The following is a 23830-nucleotide window of genomic DNA, read 5'->3' on the forward strand; positions in this document are numbered from 1 at the left end:
ACATTTTCTTATTATTGTTTGTATTGCTGCTGTGTTGGTTGTGATCTCTCCTCTTTAATACTTGATTTTAATTATTTGAGTCCTTTCCTTCTTCTTTTTGATCAAACTGGCTACTGGTTTATCAATTTTGTTAATTCTTTCAAAGAACCAGCTTCTGGTTTCATTGATCCGTTCTACTGTTTTTGTTTGTTTGTTTGTTTGTTTGTTTGATAGCATTGATTTCTGCTCTAATCTTTATTCTTTCCTGTCTTCTCCTGGTCTGGGGTTTTGTTTGCTGATTATTTCCAGCTCTTTCAGGTGTAGGATTAAGTTGTGTATCTGAGACCTTTCTTTCTTCTTCAGGAAGGCTTGAATTACTACATATTTCCCTGTTATGACCACATTTGCTGCATCTCAGAGCTTTTGGGCTGTTGTGTTACCATTTTCTGTAGCTTCCATGTACTGTTTAATTTTCTCTTTAACTTCACGGTTAGCCCATTCATTGTTTAGTAAGATATTCTTTAGTCTCCAATTATTCGTTATCTTTCCACATTTTTTTCTTGTCCTTGATTTCAAGTTTCAGAATGTTGTGGTCTGAAAATTTGCACAGCATGATCTTGACATTTTTGTACTTCTTGAGGGCTAATATGTGTCCCAGTATGTGATCTATTCTAGAGAACGTTCCATGTGCACTGGAGAAGAAAGTATATTCTGTTGTTTTGGGATGAAATGTTCTGAATATATCTGTTAAGTCCAACAGGTCCAGTGTATCATTTGAAGAAATTTTTTCCTTGTTGGTTTGCTCTTTAGATGATCTATCCATTGTTGTAAGTGTTGAAGTGTGCTGTAAGTGTGCTATAAGTGTGGGGTTTTGAAGTTCCTTACTATTATAGTATTATTACCAATGAGTTTCTTTATGTTTGTGATTAAGTGAGTTATATAGTTGGATACTTCCACATTTGGAGCATAAATGTTTACAATTTTTAGTTCTTCTTGGTGAACAGATCCCTTAATAATATAATGCCCTTCTTCATCACTTGTTACAGTCTTGATTTTAAAGTCTAAATATTCTGATACAAGTATGGCTACTCTGGCTCTCTTTTGGTGACTATTAGCATGATAGAGGGTTCTGCATACCTTACTTTCAATGTGAAGACGTTTTTAAGTCTAAAGTGGGTCTCTTGTAAACAGCATAATGAGGGATCTTATTTTCTTATCCATTCTGTTACTCTATGTGTTTTGATTGGAACATTTAGTCCATTGATGTTTAAAGTGAGTACTGAAATATATGAATTTATTGCCATTATGTTGCCTGTAGAGTTGGAGCTTCTGGTGTCATTCTCTTGTCATTTCTATTCTTTGTTGATTTTTTTTTCCCTCCCCTCAGAGAATGCCGTTTAAAATTTCTTACAGGACTGATTTAGTGGTCACAAACTCCTTTAATTTTTGTTTGTCTTGGAAACCTTTTATTTATCCTTCTATTTTGAATGACAGCCTTGCTGGATAAAGAATTCTTGGCTGCATATTTTTCTGATTCATGGATCTGCTTCATCCATCCTTGTCGCCGTGGCGTCTATTCGAGATTGCCGCTCAGTTATAAGCATATTTTATTTCATCCTGACTAGAGTTTACTTCTTTTATCTCCTCAGGAAGGGATTCTAATCTATTTTCAACACAAGCTAGTATTCTTATTATCATGATTCTAAATTCAGGTTCAGAGATCTTTCTTGTATCTATGTTGTTTCAGTCCCTGGCTGTTGTTTTTTTCCTGTTCTCTCTTTTGGGGTAAAATCCTTTTTTTTTTCCTTTTGAAGGAAAGAAAGGAATTAACAAGGTAAAAAAAAAGTTAAATTCAAAAATTAAAAACAACACACACACACTCACACACATACACACACACAAATCATATAAATGATGCTAGATCTTAGATGCATTTTTGTCTGGTTGTTGTAAAGAGCTTGAGAGAGAGAGACAGAGCATGAATGAGGGAGGGTCAGAGAGAGAGAGGGAGACACAGAATCTGAAACAGGCTCCAGGGTCTAAGCTGTCAGCACAGAGCCCGATGCGGGGCTCGAACTCACGGACCACTAGATCATGACCTGAGCCGAAGTCAGACGCTTAACCAACTGAGCCACCCAGGCGCTCTGCATTTTTTCATTTTTGACAGACTTTTTAATCCCTTTCCTGACTGTGGGAAAGGCCTCCCTGAAGTCTTCCTTTCTTTTATTAAGCCTAGTCAGTATCCTTATGATTGTTTCGTTAAATTCTCCATCAGGCATGTTACTTATATCTGTGTCATTCAGATCTCTGGCCATGATCTTATCTTGTTCTTTCATTTGGGTATATTCCTCCATCTTAGCATTTTGTCTAAGTCTCTGCATGCTTCTGTGTTTTAAAAAAAAGCCAGGCATGTTTCTTGCTCCTAAGAGTAATATTTTTATAAAGAAGAGGTCATATAGTATCTAGGCCTGGTGCTACCAGGGATGTCTGTTGTGTGCCTTGTATGTGATCTGATGTTAGCATTTGCCTGCTCTATCCTTCAGGAAATTCATCTGCAGAGGCTCTCTTTGCCTGAAGTGGACAGTGTTTGGTCCTTGGTCAGAGTGTGGTGAATTCTAAATAGGTGTGCTCTGGTTGACTTGTTAGGTGATCTCCAATAATACTCCTAGTACAACTGAAGACCTGCAGAACTCTATGATTGAGAAATGTGCTTAGGACAAAGGCTTGGGTTGGTCATCTGGGGAAAGGGTCCACCACACTGGGACTGAGACAAGCTTGACTGAGAAGGGCAGTACTTCCAGAGTGCAGGGATGTGGGATTGGTATAAGCAAGCTAGGCATCAAGTGTTGGCATTGTGCTGTTTACTGGAATCAGCTCTGCATTTATGCTGAGTCTTTGGAGAGGGAAAACTCACCAGCTGACCCCTTTGTCCCTGGACAGGTGCCTCTGTGCACATTGCTTCTCCAGGAGGCACACTGAGAAGTGCAAATAATCTCCCCATTGTGGTCCAGGCGTTTTGAAGATTGCTATTTCCATAATTTTTATCTTCCAATTGTTTGCCTGCCTTTTCTCCAGGGAGCAGAGTGTCTTCCAGTCTTTAGAACAGCCAATCTTGCTGACTTTTAAAACTCTAGGCTTAGGATGCCTGGGTGGCTTAGTAGGTTAAGTATCCAACTTTGGCCTAGGTCATGATCATTGTGTTCAAGTTCAAGTCCCACATCAGGGTATGTGCTGACATCTCAGTACCTGGAGCCTGGAGCCTGGAGCCTGTTTCAGATTCTGTGTCTCCCACTCTCTTTCTCTGCCTCTCCCTCCCTCACACTCTGTTACCCTTTCTCAAAAACAAATAAACATTAAAAAACTAAAAGTCCAACCTCCCATTCCTTTTTCTTTGGAGAGGCATCTCTGTGATTGCTACACCTCAGAGACACACTCCAAGAAGAGTGAATACTTTATCCCCTTTATATCTCAGAGGCTCTTCGGATTGGTGTTTCTACATGTTCTGCTCCCATGTAGTGTGTATTGTAGTTTGCCCACCCTCTCTCCAGGAGTAGGGCAATGCTCTCAGGGCTCTATCCCAACCAAGCCTTCAGACCTTTAAGACTCCAGTCTTTCAGTCTTCCTGGTTGCAAGAACTGACAAAAAAATCAACTCTTCTCATTTTCCCAACCAATGCCCTTGGGAAAGCATTCTCCCATTGCATTCCCCTGTGTGCTTCTCTCTCTCTGGCCTTTTTCTGCAAACAAGATATCTCTGTTTCTCTGTAGCACCCAAGATCTGTTTCTCCCCAAAACCACATCTCCATATTTCCTACCTGCTTCAATGTGGCTTCTTCCCTCCTTTTAGCTGTAGTTTTGTTCTCTCAGTCTTCAGGTGAATTTATGGGGTATCTGAAATGATTTCAGATCCTTGCAGAGGGATGGAACGCGTTAAAGTTGCAGAGCCTCAGAAGTGGGGGACCGGGGAAGGTAGCCACATCTGAGTCAAAACTCGGGGGAGAGGTACTACCTGGGGCTTGGTCATGGACAGTGTAAAAGCAGGAAGTGGACAAAAGCTGAAGACAAAGGATGGGTGTGCGTTTGCTGATTGGGGAGAACAGAGTTCTGACAATAGAGACTGAGGAAGGGTCTGACGCCTTCTCAAAGCTCCCCAGCATACACATATGCACCTAAGAGCAGCACAACAATCCCCCCCCAGTAGGATAGCAGCGCCATCTAGTGGAAACGGAGCCCTTACACTAAGCCCCGCCCAACTGGGCCAATCTTGCTCTTCACAAACAGAAGTCTCATGGCCTGATTAGTTTATGGACAATAAAGCTCTTCATAGTCTGACTTCTAGGGTAAAACAAAATAATTTCAGTCGTATTTAGTCTGTTAGCAGGTCCGTCTATTCAATTTTCATTTTTTTTAACTTTTTTTTTCTATTTTCATTTATTTTCTTTTTCTTGAATACAGAAAGAGGAAAAAAACATTATTTTTAATTTTTATTAAAATATTTTTCTTTATATTTTACTATATTCTTTATTGTTGTGTAATTTTTTTTTCAAATTCTATTTTATTTCCATCATTTCACTTTAGTCTACTTCAGTGTATTCATTTTTACAAATTTTCAAATGATTTCCTTTTTTTCTCCCCCCCTTTTTTTCTCTAATCTTTCAAGATATATATGTATGTGTGTGTGTGTGTGTGTGTATGCACATATAGTGGAATATTACTCAGCAATCAAAAAGAATAAAATCTTGCCATTTGCAACTTCATTGATGGAAGTGGAGGGTATTAGGTAAAGTGAAATTCTTCAGTCAGAGAAAGACAAATATCATTTGACTTCACTCAAATGAGGACTTTAAGAGACAAAACAGATGAAGATAAAGGAAGGGAAACAAAAATAGTATAAAAACAGGAAAGGGGACAAAACATAATAGACCCATAAATATGGAGAACAAACAGGGCAGTGGAGGGGGTATGGGAAGGGGAAAGGACTAAATGGGTAAGGGTCACTAAGGAATCTACTCCTGAAATCATTGTTGCACTATATGCTAACTAATTTGGGTGGACATTTAAAAATAAATAAATAAATAATATTTTTAAAAAGGTGGTTTTATTAATGCATGGGCACAGTATCCATGGGCAGAAAATGCTGCCCTAGAAATGTGAGGATTGACTGATGTTATACTTGGAAGTTTGGATAGGTAAACAGGAGGGAAAGTTTCCGAGAGGATTTTCACATGCTAAAGACGACTTACAGGATTGGCGGCCTGGCTTTTGTCAAGATAAGGTTGTTTTTCCCTCTATCAAAGCATTAACATTGAGAGGGAACATTAACTGTAGGGAGTTCTTGGAGAAATCTTTGACTCTGCCTGTAGTATTTATCAATGGGCTGCAGGGTGCAAGGAGGTTTAATTTTATAAACATTTCTTTCTGCCTTTGTTTCTCAAAAGAAATTTAGTTTTATCTACTTTTTTTTTTGCCTCTTGTTTCCCACATCACCACTACATATGATGTGTGTGTGTGTTGTTTTGTTAATAATAATAGAATACAACTGAGTTAAGTTTTTTTACATAAAAACTTCCATAATTTAAGCTTGTTTTACAAGAAAATAATCAGTTACACAGAAACTTTCAAAATTTACAGGAAATATTTATTTTAGTTAATTTATACAAGAAACATTAGAGCCAAACAAGAAAAACGTTTACAGTTTCCTAATCAAGAAATCGCTTACTTATAAAAGATACCTTTATATACATTGTTATTTTATTTTGTGAAACCTGTATTCATAAATAAACTGTCAAGATTCATCAAAGAAATTCTAAGTAACTCTTCTCTATATAAAATATTTCTTGTCTCCTTTATATTCTGTGAAATTTCTTAAAATTCTGTTCTGGTTTTATATACAAAATGAAATATTTTTAACTTCTGTATTGACATTGTCTTGTTAGAAATAATTGTACACTGACTCACATTTGCCTTTTTTTATGATCTGACTCTTTAATCTCCAGCAGCACAGATTTTGAGACTTCATGATAATCTGCTTTAATGAGAATTACCTACTGGAATGTGATGCTTATTTTTATAACCAAATGTTCCCTTTTCCTATGAAAACATATTTGCTGTTGTTTTTTAAAGGAAGCTCTAAAAGTTTATAAAAATAATGCATATAATTAAAATAAATGAATGGACCAAGCAAGCTTCTTTTGTGTGTCTTTAATTTTTTTTTTTAACATTTATTTATTTTTGAGACAGAGAGAGACAGAGCATGAACGGGGGAGGGTCAGAGAGAGAGGGAGACACAGAATCTGAAACGGGCTCCAGGCTCTGAGCAGTCAGCACAGAGCCCGTCTGAGCAGTCAGCACAGAGCCCGTCTGAGCAGTCAGCACAGAGCCCGACGCGGGGCTCGAACTCACTGACCGGGAGATCGTGACCTGAGCCGAAGTCGGACGCTTAACCGACTGAGCCACCCAGGCGCCCCTCTTTTGTGTGTCTTTAAATTGCAGTTGAATTAAATGACTCACATTTTTCTTTACGAAATACACAAAACCACACCCAGATTCTGGCTTCCTTAACAAAAATAAATAAAATAATAAAATAAAAGAAAAGAAAAGAAAAGAAAAGAAAAATAAAGAAAAAAGAAAAGAAAGGAAAAGAAAAAAAATAAAAGAAAATAAAATAAGTAACGTAGTTAGAGCCATTGGATGAATAAAGTCATAAATGGAATACTTAGATATACACTTTTCCAAGAAATTTTACTTCGGGATGATTACTACCATTAATGGGATAAGGAAGTATCTCCAGGTTTGAGGGGTTCAAATATGCTACCCCCAAAATGCCATTTGGTCATTTTGATTATTTTGAGCTGAAAGTACTTGAGAAATAGAAGATGCTGGAAGGATTCTCTGACCTTCCATTTCTTTCTAAAAGCAAATCATAATATTTCCAATAAGAAAAATGCCCTCCCTGTCCCAAGAACACTTATTGCAGTTTAGCTATTGAGGTCGGAATAACCTACTAAAATGGCACTAATCATTCTTTAGTCCCTCCCATAGGTTTGGTGGGCACTCACCCACAATTTACTAATACTAGTCAAAGCCCTTGTTCTTGGCATATCCCAACAAGTTATAGTTGTTCGTTTAAAATGATATATAAGCTTTTGGGCCCAACAGCTTCTTTGGGTCTTCATTTTCCTTTTAAACACTCCTATATATGCACATAAAAAATATTTAATAAGTCCATATATTTTTATCCTTTTATTTATTTTTTTAATATATTTTTTAAATATTTTATTTTATTTTTGAGAGAGAGACAGAGCATGAGCAGGGAAGGGTCAGAGAGAGAGGGGGGACAGAATCTGAAGTAGGCTCCAGGCTCTAAATTGTCAACGCAGAGCCTGATGCAGAGCTCAACCTCAGGAGCTGAGATCATTACCTGAATTGAAAGTTGGCCACTTAACTGACTGAGCCACCCAAGTGCCCACAACCTCTGCTAATATCTTAAGATCCAGTTGTATTATCAAGAAAAAAATTAATATAATATATTTCTACTATTTCTATCATCCAGAAAAAGTTAATTACCCAAAGTCTTCTAAATATCTATTTCAGTTTATATCCACAATTATATAAACACCAATTAAATGTAGTCCCTAGCTCATCATATGTTTTTAACAACATTTATTGATTGAGTTATTTTGAGGTAAAAACTGACACATTTATAATAGCCCATCTATCAGATGGTATAACACTGGATCATTTAATTAAAACAACTATTTACCTACTATTAAGGTGTAAAGTAGGAAAACATTCAATTAAATATCACATGGAATTAAGTCAGGCTATTTTCTGGTTGTGAATCTCTCGTGAATAGAAAGTTTGAGTTACCTCTATCACTGTGGCATTGCACTGACATTAAAGCAGAGCAGTTATACAATTCTATTTTAGTAGAATTCAACCCAAAATGTCCATATTAAATGATATTAATTTTATATGTAATTTTTAATTCTTCCTGTTTGCAAGTGTGACTTGGGAACCCATTCTAAACTGATTATTTAAAAATATCTCTCAAATTTATTGCATCTTTCTGGTCAAAAGCAATCTCTTTCTTGTTAGAATTTTTCTGAAAGCTTTCTTCACATCTTTGTTTCTCAGGGTGTATATGAGAGGGTTTACCAATGGAGTGACCACACAGTAGAACACTGAGATCACTTTACCAATAGTGAAGTTGTACTTGGCTGGAGGGCGAACATAAGCAAAGATAATGGTGCCATAATAAATGGTGACCACAGTGAGGTGGGAGGCACATGTGGAAAAAGCTTTCCTCTGAGCTTTTTGGGAAGACAGCTTGATTATTGTGACCACAATGTATCCATAGGAAAACATAGTGAGAAGGAAAGAACTTAGAATCACAACAGATGTACATGTGTAGCCCAAGGCCTCCACCAAAAATGTATCAGAGCAAGACAGTTTAAAAATGGGGTCTGAGTCACAAAAGAAATGGTTGATCTTCTGGGGGCCACAGAAGCTTAGATGGGAGATGAGTATAGTAGGTAGCAGAGGGGCAATGAAGCCCCCAATCCATGATCCAGCTGAAAACTGCAGGCACACCCGAAGACTCATGAGAAGTGAATACCTTAAAGGGCTGCAGATGGCCAGGTACCGGTCATAGGCCATCACTGCGAGCAGGATGCACTCTGTAGCTCCCATGGAGAAAAAGAAGTAGTACTGGGTTATACAACCAAAAACAGAGATGGTAACAACCTGTGCGAGGCAGGTGGCCAGCAACTTAGGCACCGTGGCTGTGGTGTACCAGATCTCCAGGAATGACAGATTTCCTAAAAAAATGTACATGGGTGTTTGGAGTGCGACATCCATGAGAACAATGAAAATAATAAGAGTGTTTCCCATGAGGGAGAGCAGATACACAGTGAGAAATATCACAAACAAGGTGAGCCGCAGATAGAGAACACTAGAAAACCCAAGAAAAATGAACTCTGTCACTGCTGTTTGGTTTGTTCCATCCATATCTCATTGTCTCTGATCTGAAATAAGCCAAGAAGTCCAGAATATGGCATATGAGCAAGAATGGAATATTTATTTATTTATTTATTCACTATTTCATTATAAACCTAGACTCAATAATAATAAAAATTAATTGCTAAAAGAAACATTTTGAATTTTTATAAAAATTTTCCCTGAATTAGTTCACTTGATTTACAAAATAATTTTCCGTAGTAAATAGTATAATAATTCACTTTTAAAGGAAAGAAATTGAGCTAGAAAATATATTTCTCACAGTTATATCCCTTTAAGTGATGTAACTTAAAACAACAAGGTAGGTTGTTTTAAAAGACCATAGTACCAGCTAATACATCAAATGTGGCTGCTGGAAGAACATGGCTTTATTCCACCACTATTTCACATACTTGCATTAGAAAATGGTGAAGGTTAGATCTGCAACATGTAGATCAGGAGCTAGTGGATGGGGTGGAACTCTTATAATGGAACTTGTAGGCATAGCTGTTGTCTTATGACAATAAATGCATTAACTTTGTGACCCCTGTTATACACCGTCATTTAGGGTTTGGTTGGAGATTGATAGACAAGTAACTTCTATCTCCAGAAAATAAGAGAGTAAGGTTCTACAATTGTGTGGAAATAATTTTTTGTAAGTATTCCTTTAAACTTTCTAATTTTGGCTTTTTTTATTTTTAGAGTCATTCTATTCACTAATTTTCCTGCATAAGTTAGGAACAGTGAAGAAAATAACTTTGAAGTCAGAAATTCTTTCATTCTTCAAGGAACATAGAATTTGTTTCCATTGAATCATTAATGTGAAATAACATTTAATATAAGATATTACTAAGTGTACAATATAGTATTCAGGATTGTAGTTTTTTAACTTTTTCTGCCAAAATATAAAAAAAAAATAGGCTTAGAATTTATAATTTAAGAAAACAGTTGGAGGAAAGAAGTGGGACTATTTCAAAAACATTTTTCCTGAGTTGATTCTTTATTTCCATAAGAAAAATATTAACATTTAGATGATAAGTGTAAGATCAAAAGTCCAAAGTATTTTTATTGCTTTTATAAAATAATTATTTAATGGACATTTTTCTTCTAGTATTAATATAAAATGAATAAATAACTGTTTGAAAAAGAATATCAATAGAGCTGTGGCAAAAGAATCAGGTCTACATCATCCCAAAGAGAAAAAATTCCTTTTCTCTTTTTAAAAGTTATCATGGTTATTTAATTCTGCCTTTATCAAAAATAGGGTTACACATGTTATATATAACTGTTGGAGGAAACTTGGTGGTAGAAAAAATTAATTTTAAATCATTTAATGCTTTTATACAAATAAAATATTTAAATACAAAGATAAACTTACACGTTTTTAAGATTAGTTTATATATTTAGTTTATATTATTTCATATGTCTATAAGTTTATATATGTTTATATAATTTATATTATATATATTTATATATTTAATAGTTTAAAATTCTTCAAAATTTAAAATTTAATGTATAAATTGTTGAAATTTACTTATAATTTTTTTTAAGCTTATTTTTTGAGAAAGAGAATGAGAATGAATGCCGGAGGGGCAGAAGGAGAGAGTGAGAATCCCAATCAGGATTTGTGCTGGCAGTGCAGAACCTGACATGGGGATTGATCCCATAAACTCATGACCTAAGCCAAGATCAAGAGTCAGGAGGCTTAACAGACTGAGCCACCTAGGCATCCCTATAGTGGTTTTGATTTATAAGCTATGCTTGCCTATTCTACATGCCAAATCAATGTCTGAGAAAGAATATTGTCCCATACTGCAGAAATATCCAAAATTATAAAAGTACTATTAAGTAACTCCACTACTATCTAGGCAAGTGAAACATAGTACAGAGCGTATCCCAGGTGTACTCACAGCCTTTATTCTGTTCAGTTATTTTTCAGGAATTGAATTTTGTTAGTTAAATGTTCTTTAAATGTTTCTTTTCAGCAAGCTGTATATTAGAGCACTCTACATTCAGTTTGTCCATAAGGGAAATAAGCTAAGTAATCGCCCTGCTATTTTATTGGCCCTTTTATACCATCTATGCAATAAACAACATATTCCCTGTGTGTATTTTTTTTCTCAAATTTTGTATACCCAATAGCCAGAGTGCAGAAAAAAGCATGGTCTGAAATTGCCCTTGTGAGAAGTGTTAGAATTTAATTAACATTGAGGTCTGGAAATTTGCCTTGTGGCTTCCATGTAGATTCCCTGAGGACTTCCCTTTGGATAGTATCAGAGCCTCTCCAGTTAAGACCAAAGAATAAACAAAGCAACTATGAGAAACATTAAAAAGGTCTTTATAGAAACTGAAAGAATAGCCTTCTGAGTGGCTTCATTAGTTGCTACTGCCTGTGGTATTCACCATTCATTTATGAGTATAGAATTGTATCTTTCAACATTTCAGCCACCATAGGCATGCCCAGAATATAGTATTCCCTGGCTGCAAAGTACATACTAGATCAGCATCGAAAAGTTTTTTTTTTTGGTTTTTGTTTGTTTTTTTAATAACAGAGTACAAAAAAAAAAGACAAAAGTAAACACTGACTTGGAATCATTTTATAACAAATAACTAAGAAAGCATTACCTAAGTATGTAAAACACAATGCTGCCTATTATGTAGATTCCAAGGTTAAGCTGTTTCACAGAAGTTTTAACTACAGGACCATAGAGAATATATGCAAAGTGTATGAAAATCTGACAAACTTTGCATCAGAAGGTAAGAAAATTATAATCTAAATAACTAAATAAAATAAGTCTGGGTGGTATCCTCATATATGTTATAATAAGGGAATTTACTGTATAAGTTTGAGCTTGTTCAAATTATTCAAGAAAAAGTATGTTTTGTTCATCATGTTGCTTTGTGAACATTGGTAATCCCACATATATGCATATAAATAAATATATATATATATATATTAAAAACTCACATTGTATGCAAAAATCCCAAGAAAATCACTTATTTAATAAAGAATGAAACTGTTAACAGTGGTTATCAACGTGTAAATGGAAATCACCAAGGAGATACTTGAAAAATGCTAATTATCTAAGGATGCCAAATACTGTACCAAGGTATTAGTTATGTTCTCACTGAGAATAATTTTCCAAAAGGTGATGAGAGGTAAACTTAAAATAAATTTTGGAACTATATTTGGTATATGATGGAATACACCTATTATAAGTGTAGATTTCAATATTCTGGCAAATATATAAATGTATGTAACTACAACCACATTCAAGGTATATAGTCTTCAGAAAGTTTTCTCATGCCTCATGCACTCAATTATTATTTTTTTTTTTTTCATTTAGAACCAAGCAATCACTGTTTTCCTTTTTGCTATCATAGCTTAGCTATTTTTTTCTGGGTTTTCATATATGCACAATCGTAAAGCATATATTTCTGGTGCTGGACTTACTTCATACAGTATAATAAATTATAGATTGAATTTATGCTGCTTATGTATTTCATAAGCCTATTTCTTTTTAGTGCTGAGTTGTATTCCCTTGAATAAATATAGCAAAATTTAATCATCCATTAACTTTTATAGATTTTGATGTCCATTCCTATTTTGGTTTAAGAAGAATAAAGCTGCTTTGAACTCTCATGTACAAATCCTTGGCACAAATGTGTTTCCTTTTATTTGAATAAATAGCAATGAGTATAATTGCAAGATTATATGTAAGTGCCATTTAACATTCCCCAGTAGTGATAGCTCTGTTCTGCACATTCTCACCAATGCTTATTATTGTCCCTATGTAATTTTAGATGTTCTGATGAGTGTGTAGGGTATCTTATGTCTCACTTTGAAATTTTCTGATAATTAATGATAGATTTTTTTTCATGTGTTCACTGACCATTACAATGAAACTTAAGTGTTCATATGTGGTATACATTTGTAATTGGGTTATTTTCTCACATATTATTACATTGTTGTAGTTCCATTTAAAATGTGTATATGTATGTTTTGGATATGTGCATGTGAGTATATTTTCTTCAAATTTTGACTTCCTTACTTATTTATTTAACAAAGTCTCCTAAGGAGCAAAAGGTTTTTAATTGTCATGAAGTCAATGTTATCATTTTTATCTTTCAGGGTTTATGCTTTTTGGTATGTGATTTATATCAGGATTAGTCTACTCTAAATTATGATGATTTCTTCTATTATTTTCTTCTAGAAAAATTACGGTTTTATATTTTAAATTTAGGTCAATAACTCTTTTCTAGTGAATTTTCTGCTTGGCAACTGTTGGGACTTCATCAAGATAAAAAGCTTCTCAACAGCAAAGGAAACAGTCAACGAAACAAAGAATGGAATGGTAGAAGGAAATTGCAAATGACATATCTGATAATGGGTTAGTATCCAAAATCTATAAAAAAAATTTCCCAAAAGCAACACCACAAAAACAAATAATCCAGGGAAGAAAATAAAACAGAAATAGATATTTTTCCAAAGAAAACAACCAGATGTCCCAGAGACACATGAAAAGGTTCTCAACATCACTCATCAGCAGGGATATATATACAAATCAAAACCACAATGAGACACCACCTCGCACCTTTCAGAATGGCTAAAACTAACAACTCAGGCAACAACAGATGTTGGTGAAGATACAGAGAAAGAGGAATCCTTCTGCATGGCTGTTGGGAATGCAAACTGGTGCAGCCACTCTGGAAAACAATATGGAGCTTGCTCAAAAAGTTAAAAATAGAACTACCCTACAAACCATCAATTGCGCTATTAGGTATTTACCCAAAGGATACAAAAATACTGATTTGAAAGGCACATGCACCCCAATGTTTATAGCAGCATTATAAACAATAGCCCAATTATGGAAAGATCCCAAATGTCCATCCACTGATCAGTCAATAAAAAGTTATATGTGTATTTGTATATATATGTATGTATGTATATATATACACATATGTATGTATGTATGTATATATATATACCTATATATGTATGTATATATATGTGTGTGTGTATATATATGTGTATATACACATATATATAGTGTAATATTACTCTGATTTCAAAAAGAATGGAATCTTAGCATTTTTAACAATGCAGATGGAGCTAGAGGGTATTATATTAATGAAAGGAAGAGAGGGAAGCAAACCATAAGAGACTCTTAACTGTACAGAACAAATTGAGGATTGCTCTATAAAGAACTTATCAAACTCGACACTCAAAACACAAACAACGTAGTTAAGAAATGGGCATAGGACAGAAATGGACACTTTTCCACAGAAGACATCCAGATGGCTAACAGACACATGAAAAGATGCTCAACATGGCTCATCATCTGGGGATACAAATCAAAACCACACTGAGATACTACCTCACACCAGAGTGGCTAAAATTAACAACTCAGGAATTAATAGATGTTGGTGAGGATGTGGAGAAATGAGAACCCTTTTGCACTGTTGGTGGGAATGCAAAGTGAAGCCACTTTGGAAAACAGTGTAGAGATTCCTCAAAAAGTTAAAAATAGAATTATCCTATGACACAGCAATAGCACTACTAAGAAATTATCCAAAGGATACAGTAGTTCTGGTTCATAGGGGGACATGTACCACAATGTTTATAGCAGCACTATCGACAAGTCAAATGATAGAAAGAGCCCAAATGCCCATCAACTGATGAATGGATAAAGAAGATATGGTTTATATACACAATGGAATACTACTTGACAGTGAGAAAGAATGAAATCTGGCCATTTGCAACAACATGGATGGAACTGGAGGACATTATGCTAAGTGAAATAAGTCAGTCAGAGAAAGTCAGATATCATATGTTTCCATTCTTATGCGGAATTTCGGAAATTAAACAGAAGACCATGGGAAGGGAAGGAGAAAAATAGTTTCAAAAAGAGAGGGAGGAAAACCATCAGAGACTCTTAAATATAGAGAACAAACTGAGGTTTGATGGGGGTGGGCAGGGGAGAGGGGGAAATGGGTGATGGGCATTGAGGAGGGCACTTGTTCAGATGAGACTTGAGTGTTGAATGTAAGCAGTGAATCATGGGAATCTACTCCCAAAGCCAAGAGAACACTGCATACATTGTATGTTAGCTAACTTGACAATTAATTATATTTAAAAAATAAAAATAAAAAAATAAGAAAGCCACTTTTCTAAACAAACAAACAAACAAAACAACAACAACATTAAGAAATGGGCAGAAGACACAAATAGACACATTTCCAAAGAAGACCTATAGATGACTTACAGACACATGAAAAGATGCTCGACATCAGGCAAATACAAATCTAACCCATGAACCACAATGAGATGCCACCTCGCATCTTCCACAATGGCTAACATTCACAACACATGAAACAAGAAACAACAGGTGTTGGCAAGGATATGAAGAAAGGGGAAATCTTTTGCCCTGTTGATGATAATGCAAATGGGTGCAGCACTCTGAAGAACAACTAGTTTAGTTTTCCTCAAAAACTAAAAATAGAACTACCCAAAATGGAGCTAGAATGTAGTATGATAAATGACATAAGTCAATAGAAGAAAGATAAATAACATATGATTTCACTCCTATGTGAGATTTAAGAAACAAAACAGATGAACATATTGGAAAGAGGAGGAAGAGAAGATAGAGAAACAAACTATGAGATTCTTAGAAATAGAGAACAAGCTGAGGGTTGATGGAGGGAGGTGGAGGGGATGGGCTAGATGAGTGATGGGCATTAAGAGGGGCACATGTTGTGATGAGCACTAGGTATTATATGTAAGTGATGAATCACTTACATATTATATTGAATATGTATATTGAATCACTTACTTATTATATGTAAGTGATGAATTCTACTCCTGAAACTGATATTGCACTGTATGTTAATTAAGTAAAATTTAAATTAAAAAAGGAAAAAAAGATAAAAATAAAAAAATTAATTTTAAAAAAGGAACCATAAATTGATGAGTTAGAAAATTATCAGATTATACAGACATCAAAAGATGTTACAATTCAGATATGCTTGCACAAAGCATGGCATAGAAATTAAAATGAGTGCATGTCTGTAATATATTTTGTTGAAACCTTGACAATATCAAAAGGTGCAAGTATTTAGTTATAAGAATGAAGGGATATTTCTTAGAGATCTTTTAATCAAACTATAAGTCCACTGATACATCTAAATGTTTGTACCTCAGCCATGTCAACCTAGATCAAAAAGGAAGAAGGAAATATATTAAAAAGTTTTGAATTTGGCTATTGTGCAATGGAGCACCTATGAAATCTATGCCATATCAACAGCATTTTTGAGAATTTTAATAAGGGGGAAACACTGTCAGCTTGAGACTGAGAAACAGAGAGGACATAAAATGATGAAAGTATGGCAGTTATGAAAATTATCCTGGCTGAAAGCAGGGTGATAACAAATACTTTCAATTGTGTGCTAACTTTTGAGAAAAAAAAAAGTAAGGTATCAGATGGTGGAACTCAGAGTCAGAAGGCAGAACCAAGAGTGTAGAATGTAAGACAAAGAACACAGAAGACTAAACTAAGAGCATAGGGAAGCTTAGGGAGGATTTTTCATAGTCATAGAAAATTTTAATTTTTAAAGAAAAAGAGACCATGTATAATAAACATAACTTACCTCCGTGGTAAGTTTTTTTAATAGTTTATAGCTAATCAAAAAATTTCAAATAAAACTGAATAGTTTATACTCTAACAATTTTAAAACATGGTTAATAGCCATTTCAATAAATGCTTGTTAAATAAAGATAACCTCATACATAAAATTGATGGATTTCTAAAGTGATAGTAATTTTTTGAAGAATTTCATTTTATTTTTCATTATTTATTTATTTTTTGAACATATTTGTTTATTTTTATTGTTTAATATGTAAGTTATATCCCTCTATTATAATACAATCATTTCTTTTTTTTAAAATAACATTTTTTTTAATAGAAATGCTGGATAAATCAAGGCACCTAGTTTTTTTTTTATATTTAACTTTTTTGGTGTTTGTAGATTCACATATAGTTGTAGATTCACATAAAGAAATGCTTACCCTTTTGGGGTACCTGGGTGGCTCAGTCAGTTAAGTGTCCAACTCTGATTTTGGGTCAGGTCATGATCTCAGGATTCCTGAGATCAGGCTGCAGTTTGGGCTCTGTGCTGACAGCCAAGAACCTGCTTCGATCTCTCCCTCTGACCTTCCCTCACTCATGTTCTCTCTTTCTCTTTCTTAAAAATAAACATTAAAAAGTTTTAAAAAAAGAAATACTTTCCACATTGATAGCATTTAACAAAACTCTAGTAAAATTACACAACCAGAATAGTGACATTGATATAGTCATTTCCAACACCACAAAAACTTGTCATTATGCCCTTCAATAGCAACATTCACTTGTATTCACCTACCCATCCTAAACTCTGGCATGTACTAATATATTCACCATTTCTATAATATTTTTAAGGTTAAGAACATTATATAAATAGGATCATAGAGTACATAATCTTTTGATATTGACCTTTGCATCAATTAGCATGAAGCCCTTGATAAATCAAAGTTTTTGTATGTATCAAGAGATTGTTAAAAAAAAAAGTTAAACAAAAAAAAAAAGAAGGGGCGCCTGGGTGGCTTGGTCGGTTAAGCCTCCGACTTCGGCTCAGGTCATGATCTCACAGTGTGTTAGTTCAAGCCCCACGCTGGGCTCTGTGCTGACAGCTCAGAGCCTGGAGCCTGTTTCAGATTCTGTGTCTCCCTCTCTCTCTGCCCCTCCCCTGTTCATGCTCTGTCTTTCTCTGTCTCAAAAATAAATAAACGTTTAAAAAAAATTAAAAAAAAAGAGATTGTTGCTTTACATTGATGAGTATTTCATAATATAAATGTAATACTGTTTTATTAACAATTTGTCTATGGAAGGGTATATAGGTTGTTTCCAGTTTGGGGCTGTTATGAGTTAACTTCTGTAAGTATTCTTGCACAGACTTTTCTCTGAACAAATTAATCAATTCCCTGGTTAAAATGCCCAGAAGGTAATTACCAAAATGTTGTGATAGACATTTGTTCACTATTTTAAGGAAACTACCTTATCATTGCCCAACGTGATTGTCTCATTTTACTTTCACATCAGCAGTATGAGAGTATTCTAGTTACTCTGCACCATTCTCAGTATTTTTTATAGCAACTCTTTATTTTAAACATCCTGATAGATGTTTAATGATATCACATTCTGGTACAATTTTTTTTATTTATTTATTTATTTATTTTTAAAATTTTTTATACATTTATTTATTTTTGATAGCTAGAGAGAGACAGAGCACAAGTGGGGGAGGGGCAGAGAGAGGAGACACAGAATCCAAAGCAGGCTCCAGGCTCTGAGCTGTCAGCACAGAGCCCGACACGGGACTCGAACTCACAAAATGCAAGATCATAACCTGAGCTGAAGTCCGATGCTTAACCGACTGAGCCATCCATGTGCCCCAGTTTTATTTATTTTTTATTGTTTTCTTTCTTTTTATTTTTTTTTTCAGACTCTATAACTCTTTAAGTTTGACTTATTAGGGTTGAACTTTGTGAATTTCAGGGTAAGAGCAGGCATTCCCCTGTGGTAAGTGAGCAAACAAGCATGATAAAAGTCAATCAATCCAGGATTACAATATGGAGTCTATTAGTTTATTTTCATGGTACATTTAGTTACTTTTATTGTACTTTATTTTTATATAGTTTGTTTTTATTTTAATCCCAGCATATTAAACATACAATGGTCTACAAGTTTCAGGTGTGCAGTATAGTGATTCAGCAATTTCACGCATCACCCAGAGATCATCATGACAAGTGCATTCTTTAATACCCATCATCTATATCATTTATCCCCCCACCCACCTCCCCTCTGGGAACGGTCAGTTTGTTCTCCAGAGTTAAGAGTCTTTTTTTTGATTTCACTTTCTCTCTCTTCTTTTTTTTCCTTTGCTCATTTGTTTTCCTTAATAAATTCCACATAAAAGTGAAATCATATGGTGCATTCCTCTCTGATTTATTTCTCTGTATGTGTGTGTGTGTATTCATCTACTGGTGGAGAGTAGGATGGCTTCCATTATTTGGCTATTGTAAATAATCCTGCTATAAAGATAGGGGCGCATATATCCCTTTGAACTAGTGATTTTTATTTTTTGAGTAAATACCCAGTACTGTGATTACTGGATCATAGGGTAATTTTTAACATTTTGAGGAAACTAATGGTTTTCACAGTGACTGCACCAGGTTGCATTACAACCAATAGTTCAAGAAGGTTTCTTTTCTCCACATCCTCACCAACCCTTGCTGTTTCTTGTTTTTTGTTTGTTTGTTTTTGTTTTGTTTTTGTTTTTTTTTAGCTCCTCTGACAAGTGTGAGGTGCTATCTCAATATAGCTTTGATTTTTATTTCCCTGGTGCTGAGTGTTGTTGAGCATCTTTTTATGTGTTTGTTAGCCATCTGGATGTCTTCTTTGGAGCAATATATGTTCGTGTCTTTGAACATTATTTAACTGAAGTTTTTTGGTGTTGAGTTGTATAAGCACTTAATAGATTTTGGATACTCTTTTTATCAGATATATCTCTTGCAAATATATTCTTTCATTCAGTAGGTTGCCTTTTGTTTCTGTTGATTGTTTCCTTTGCTACACAGAAGCCTTTTTATTTTGATGTAGTCCCAATAATTTAGTTTTACTTTCCCCCCCCTTTCCTCATGAGACATATGTAGAAAATTGTTTACATGGCTGATGTTAGAGAAATTAATGCCTTTGCTCTCTTCTATGATTTTTTTTTTATGATTTCAAGTCTCACATTTAGATCTTTAATCCATTTTGGATTTGTTTTTGTGTACGGTAAGAAAATGGTCCACTTTTTTTTCTTTTTATTAAAGCTGTCCAGTTTTCCAAACATCATTCATTGAAGACACTATATTTTTCCCATTGAATATTCATTCCTCCTTTGTCAAAGATTAATTGACATATAAGCATTCATTTAGTTCTGGGGTTTTACCCTATTCCACTGATCTATGTGTCTACATCTTATGTCGGTACCATGCTGCTTTAATGACTACAACTTTGTAATATAATTTGAGGTCTAGAATTGTGATAGTCCCAATTGTGTTTTTCATTTTGAAGATTGATTTTGCTATCCAAGGCCTCTTTTTTGGTTCCTTACAGATTATAGATTTTCTGCTCTTCTTCTGTGAAAAATGTTATTGGTATTTTCACAGGGACTTCAATAAAACTGTAGATTCCTTTAGGTAGTATAGACATTTTAACAGCATTTGTTTTTCCAATCTATGGACATGGGATGTTTTTCCATTTCTTTTATTTCCCTTGAGTTTCTTTGATCTTTGTTTTATAATTTTCAAAATATTGTTCTCCCATCTGCTAGGTTAAGTTTGTTCTTAGATATTTTATTTCTTTTAGTCCAATTGAAAGTGATTTTTTTAATTTCACTTTCTGCTGCTTCATTATTAGTGTGTAGAAATGCAACATATTTCTGACCATTGTTTCCTACAACTTGACTGAATAGGTTTATTAGTTCCAGTAATTTTTTGTGAAGTCTTTGGCTCTTCTCTATATAGTGTTATGTCATTTGAAAACAGTGAATATTTTATTTTTTCTTACCAATTTGGATTTTTTGTTGTTGTTCTTTTATTGTCTATTTATTGTGGCTAGGACTCTCAGTACTATCTTGAATAAACGTGTTGGGAGTGGACATCCTTGTCTTGTTCCTGACCTTAGCAGAAAAGCTCAGTCTTCCCTATGGAGTATGATTGTCACTGTGGATTTTCCATATATGGCCTTTATTATGTTGAGATATGTTCTTGCTAGCCCTTTTTTGTTAAGGTATTTATCATGAATGGGTGTTCAATACTTCTTCTGCATCTACTGAAATGATCATGTTTTAATCCTTTCTCTTTTTGATAAGATGTGTCACGTTGGTTGTTTTGAAAATGTTGAAACACTACTGCATCCTGGGAATAAATCCCACTTGGTCATAGTGTATGATTTTTTTTAATGTATTGTTGGATTTGGTTTGCTGGTATTTTTTTGAAAATTTTTGCATTCATGTTCATCAGAGCTATTGGTATCACAATAAAGCTGGTCTTAGAGAACGATTTGAAAGTATTACTTTCTCTTCTTTTTTTTTTTTTTTGGAATAGTTTGAGGAGGATGAGGTATTACCTCTTCCTTAAATGTTAGGTTGATTCCACTGTGATGCCATCTGATCCTGGAGGTGTCTTTGTTTGGGAGTTTTTTGATTAGTGATTCAATTTCATTGCTGCTAATAAATCTGTTCAAATTTTTCTATCTCTTTCTGCTTCAGTTTTTGATACATTTTATTTTTCTGGAATCCATGTCTTGTAGGTTGTCCAGTTTGTAGGCATATATTTTTAATTAATATTCCCTTATAATGAATTTTCTTGGTGATACTTGTTCTTTCTCTTCTTTCATTTGTGATTTTGTGCTTAATTTTTTTGAGTCCTCTCTCTTTTTTGTCAAATGTAATTTATTGACAATTTGGCTAAATTACAGTGAATACAGTGTGCTCTTCATTTTGGGAGCATATTGCCATGATTCATAGCTCACATACAACACCCAGTGCTTATCCCAACAAGTGCACTCCTCAATGCTCATCACCCATTTTCCCCTCTCTCCTAACCACCCATCAAGCCTCAGTCTGTTCTCTGTATTAAAGAGTCTCTTATGGTTTGACTTACTCCCTCTCTGTTTGCATTTTCTCCTTCCCTTCCCCCATGGTCTTAAGTTTCTCAAGTCCCACATATCAGTGAAAACATTATATCTCTTTTTTTCTGACTGACTTATTTCACTTAGTATAATACTGTCCAGTAGCATCCACGTTGCTGCAAATGGCAAAATTTCATTCTTTCTCATTGCCAAGTAGTATTATTTTGTATATATAAACCATATCTTCTTTATCCATTCATCAGTTGATGGGCATTTATGCTCTTTCCGTAATTTGGCTATTGTTGAAAGTGCTGCTATAAACATTGGGGTACATGTGACCCTGTGAATCAGCACTCTTTTATGCTTTGGATAGTGCAATTGTTGGGTCTTAGGGTAGTTATATCTTTAATTTTTTTGAGGAACCTCCATACTATTTTCCCGAATGCCTGCACCATTTTGCATCCCCACCAACTGTGCAAGAGGTTTACTGTTTTTCCACATCCTCACCAGCATATGTTGTTGCCTGAGTTGTTAATTTTAGCCACTCTGCCTGGTGTGAGGTGGTATCTGGTTATGGTTTTGATTTCTATTTCTCTGATAATGAGTCATGCTGAGCATATTTTCATGTGTCTGGTGACCATCTGGATGTCTTCTGTGAAAAAGTGTCTATTCACTTCTGCCCATTTTTTTCACTGTATTATTTGTTTTTCAGGTGCTGTATTTGGCAAGTTCTTTATAGTTTTTGGATACAAACCCTTTAACCAATATGTCATTTGCATATATCTTCTCCTATTCTGTGGGATGATTTTTAGTTTGGTTGAGTGTTTCCTTTGCATTGCAGAGGATTTTTATCTTCCCAATAGTTAATTCTTACTTTTAATTCCCTTGTCTTTGGAGTCGTGTCAAGCAAGAAATTACTGTGGCTGGGATCAAAGAGGTTGTTGCTTGTTTTCTCCTCTAGGGTTTTGATGGCTTTCTGTCTTACATTTAGGACTTTCATCCATTTTGAGTTTATTTTTGTGTATGGTGTAAGAAAGTGGTCCAGTTTCACTCTGCTACAGTGGCTGTCCAGTTCTCCTGCACCATTTGCTAAAGAGACTGTCATCTTTCCATTGGATACTGTTTCCTACTTTGTCAAAGATTAGTTGGCCATACATTTGTGGGTCCAATTATGGGTTCTTTATTCTATTTCACTGATCCATATGTCTATTTTTGTGCCAATACCATACTTTCTTGATGATTACAGCTTTCTGGTAGAGGCTAAAGTCTGGGATTGTGATGACTCCCACTTTGGTTTTCTTTTTCAATATTATTTTGGCTATTCGGTGTCTTTTGCAGTTCCATACAATTTTTAGGATTGCTTGTTCTAGCTTTGAGAAGAATGTTGGTGCAATTTTGATTGGGATTGCCTTGAATGTGTAGATTGCTTTAGGTAGTATTTACATTTTAACAATATTTATTCTTCCAATCCATGAACATGGAATGTTTTTCTATTTCCTTTTGTCTTCTTCAATTTCTTTCATACGTTTTCTATAGTTTTCAGCATAGAGATCTTTTACATCTTGGGTTAGGTTTATTCCTCAGTATTTTATGATTTTTGGTGTAATTGTCAATGGGACTGATTTCTTGATTTCTCTTTCTGTTGTTTTATTATTGGTGTATAGAAATATAACCCATTTCTGTACATTGATTTTGTATACTGCGACTTTGCTGAATTCATATTCAGTTCCAGCAGGTTTTTGGTGGAATCTTTCAGGTTTTCCATGTAGAGAATCATGTCGTCTGCAAAAAGTGAAAATGTGACTCCTTCTTTGGCAATTTTGATGACTTATTTCATCTTTGTCTGATTGCTGATGCTAAGACTTCCAACCCTATGTTAAACAACAGTGGTGACAGTGGACATCCCTTTCATGTTCCTGGTCTCAGGGGGAAAGCTCTCAATTTTTCTCCATTGAGGATGATATTATCTATGGGCTTTGCATACATGGCTCTTATGATGTTCAGGTATGTTCCTTCTGTTCCAAATTTCTTGAAACGTTTTTATTAAGAAAGGATGGTGTATTATGTCAAAAGCTTTTTTCTGCATCTATTCATGGGATCATATGATTCTTATCCTTTGTTTTATTAATGTGATGTATCACATTG

At 34.7% G+C, this 23830-nt stretch overlaps 1 protein-coding gene across 1 annotated transcript; it reads right to left on the minus strand.

Annotated features, from left to right (window-relative positions):
- Positions 1 to 8033: 8033 nt before the first annotated feature.
- LOC125934785 (olfactory receptor 5A2-like) lies at positions 8034 to 8987 on the minus strand. The gene has a single exon (XM_049648382.1). It carries the CDS (start codon positions 8985 to 8987, stop codon positions 8034 to 8036), a length of 954 nt encoding a protein of 317 aa, XP_049504339.1.
- Positions 8988 to 23830: the final 14843 nt, after the last annotated feature.

This window comes from Panthera uncia (genome assembly GCF_023721935.1).
Source record: "Panthera uncia isolate 11264 chromosome A1 unlocalized genomic scaffold, Puncia_PCG_1.0 HiC_scaffold_17, whole genome shotgun sequence".
Lineage (NCBI taxonomy): Eukaryota > Metazoa > Chordata > Mammalia > Carnivora > Felidae > Panthera > Panthera uncia.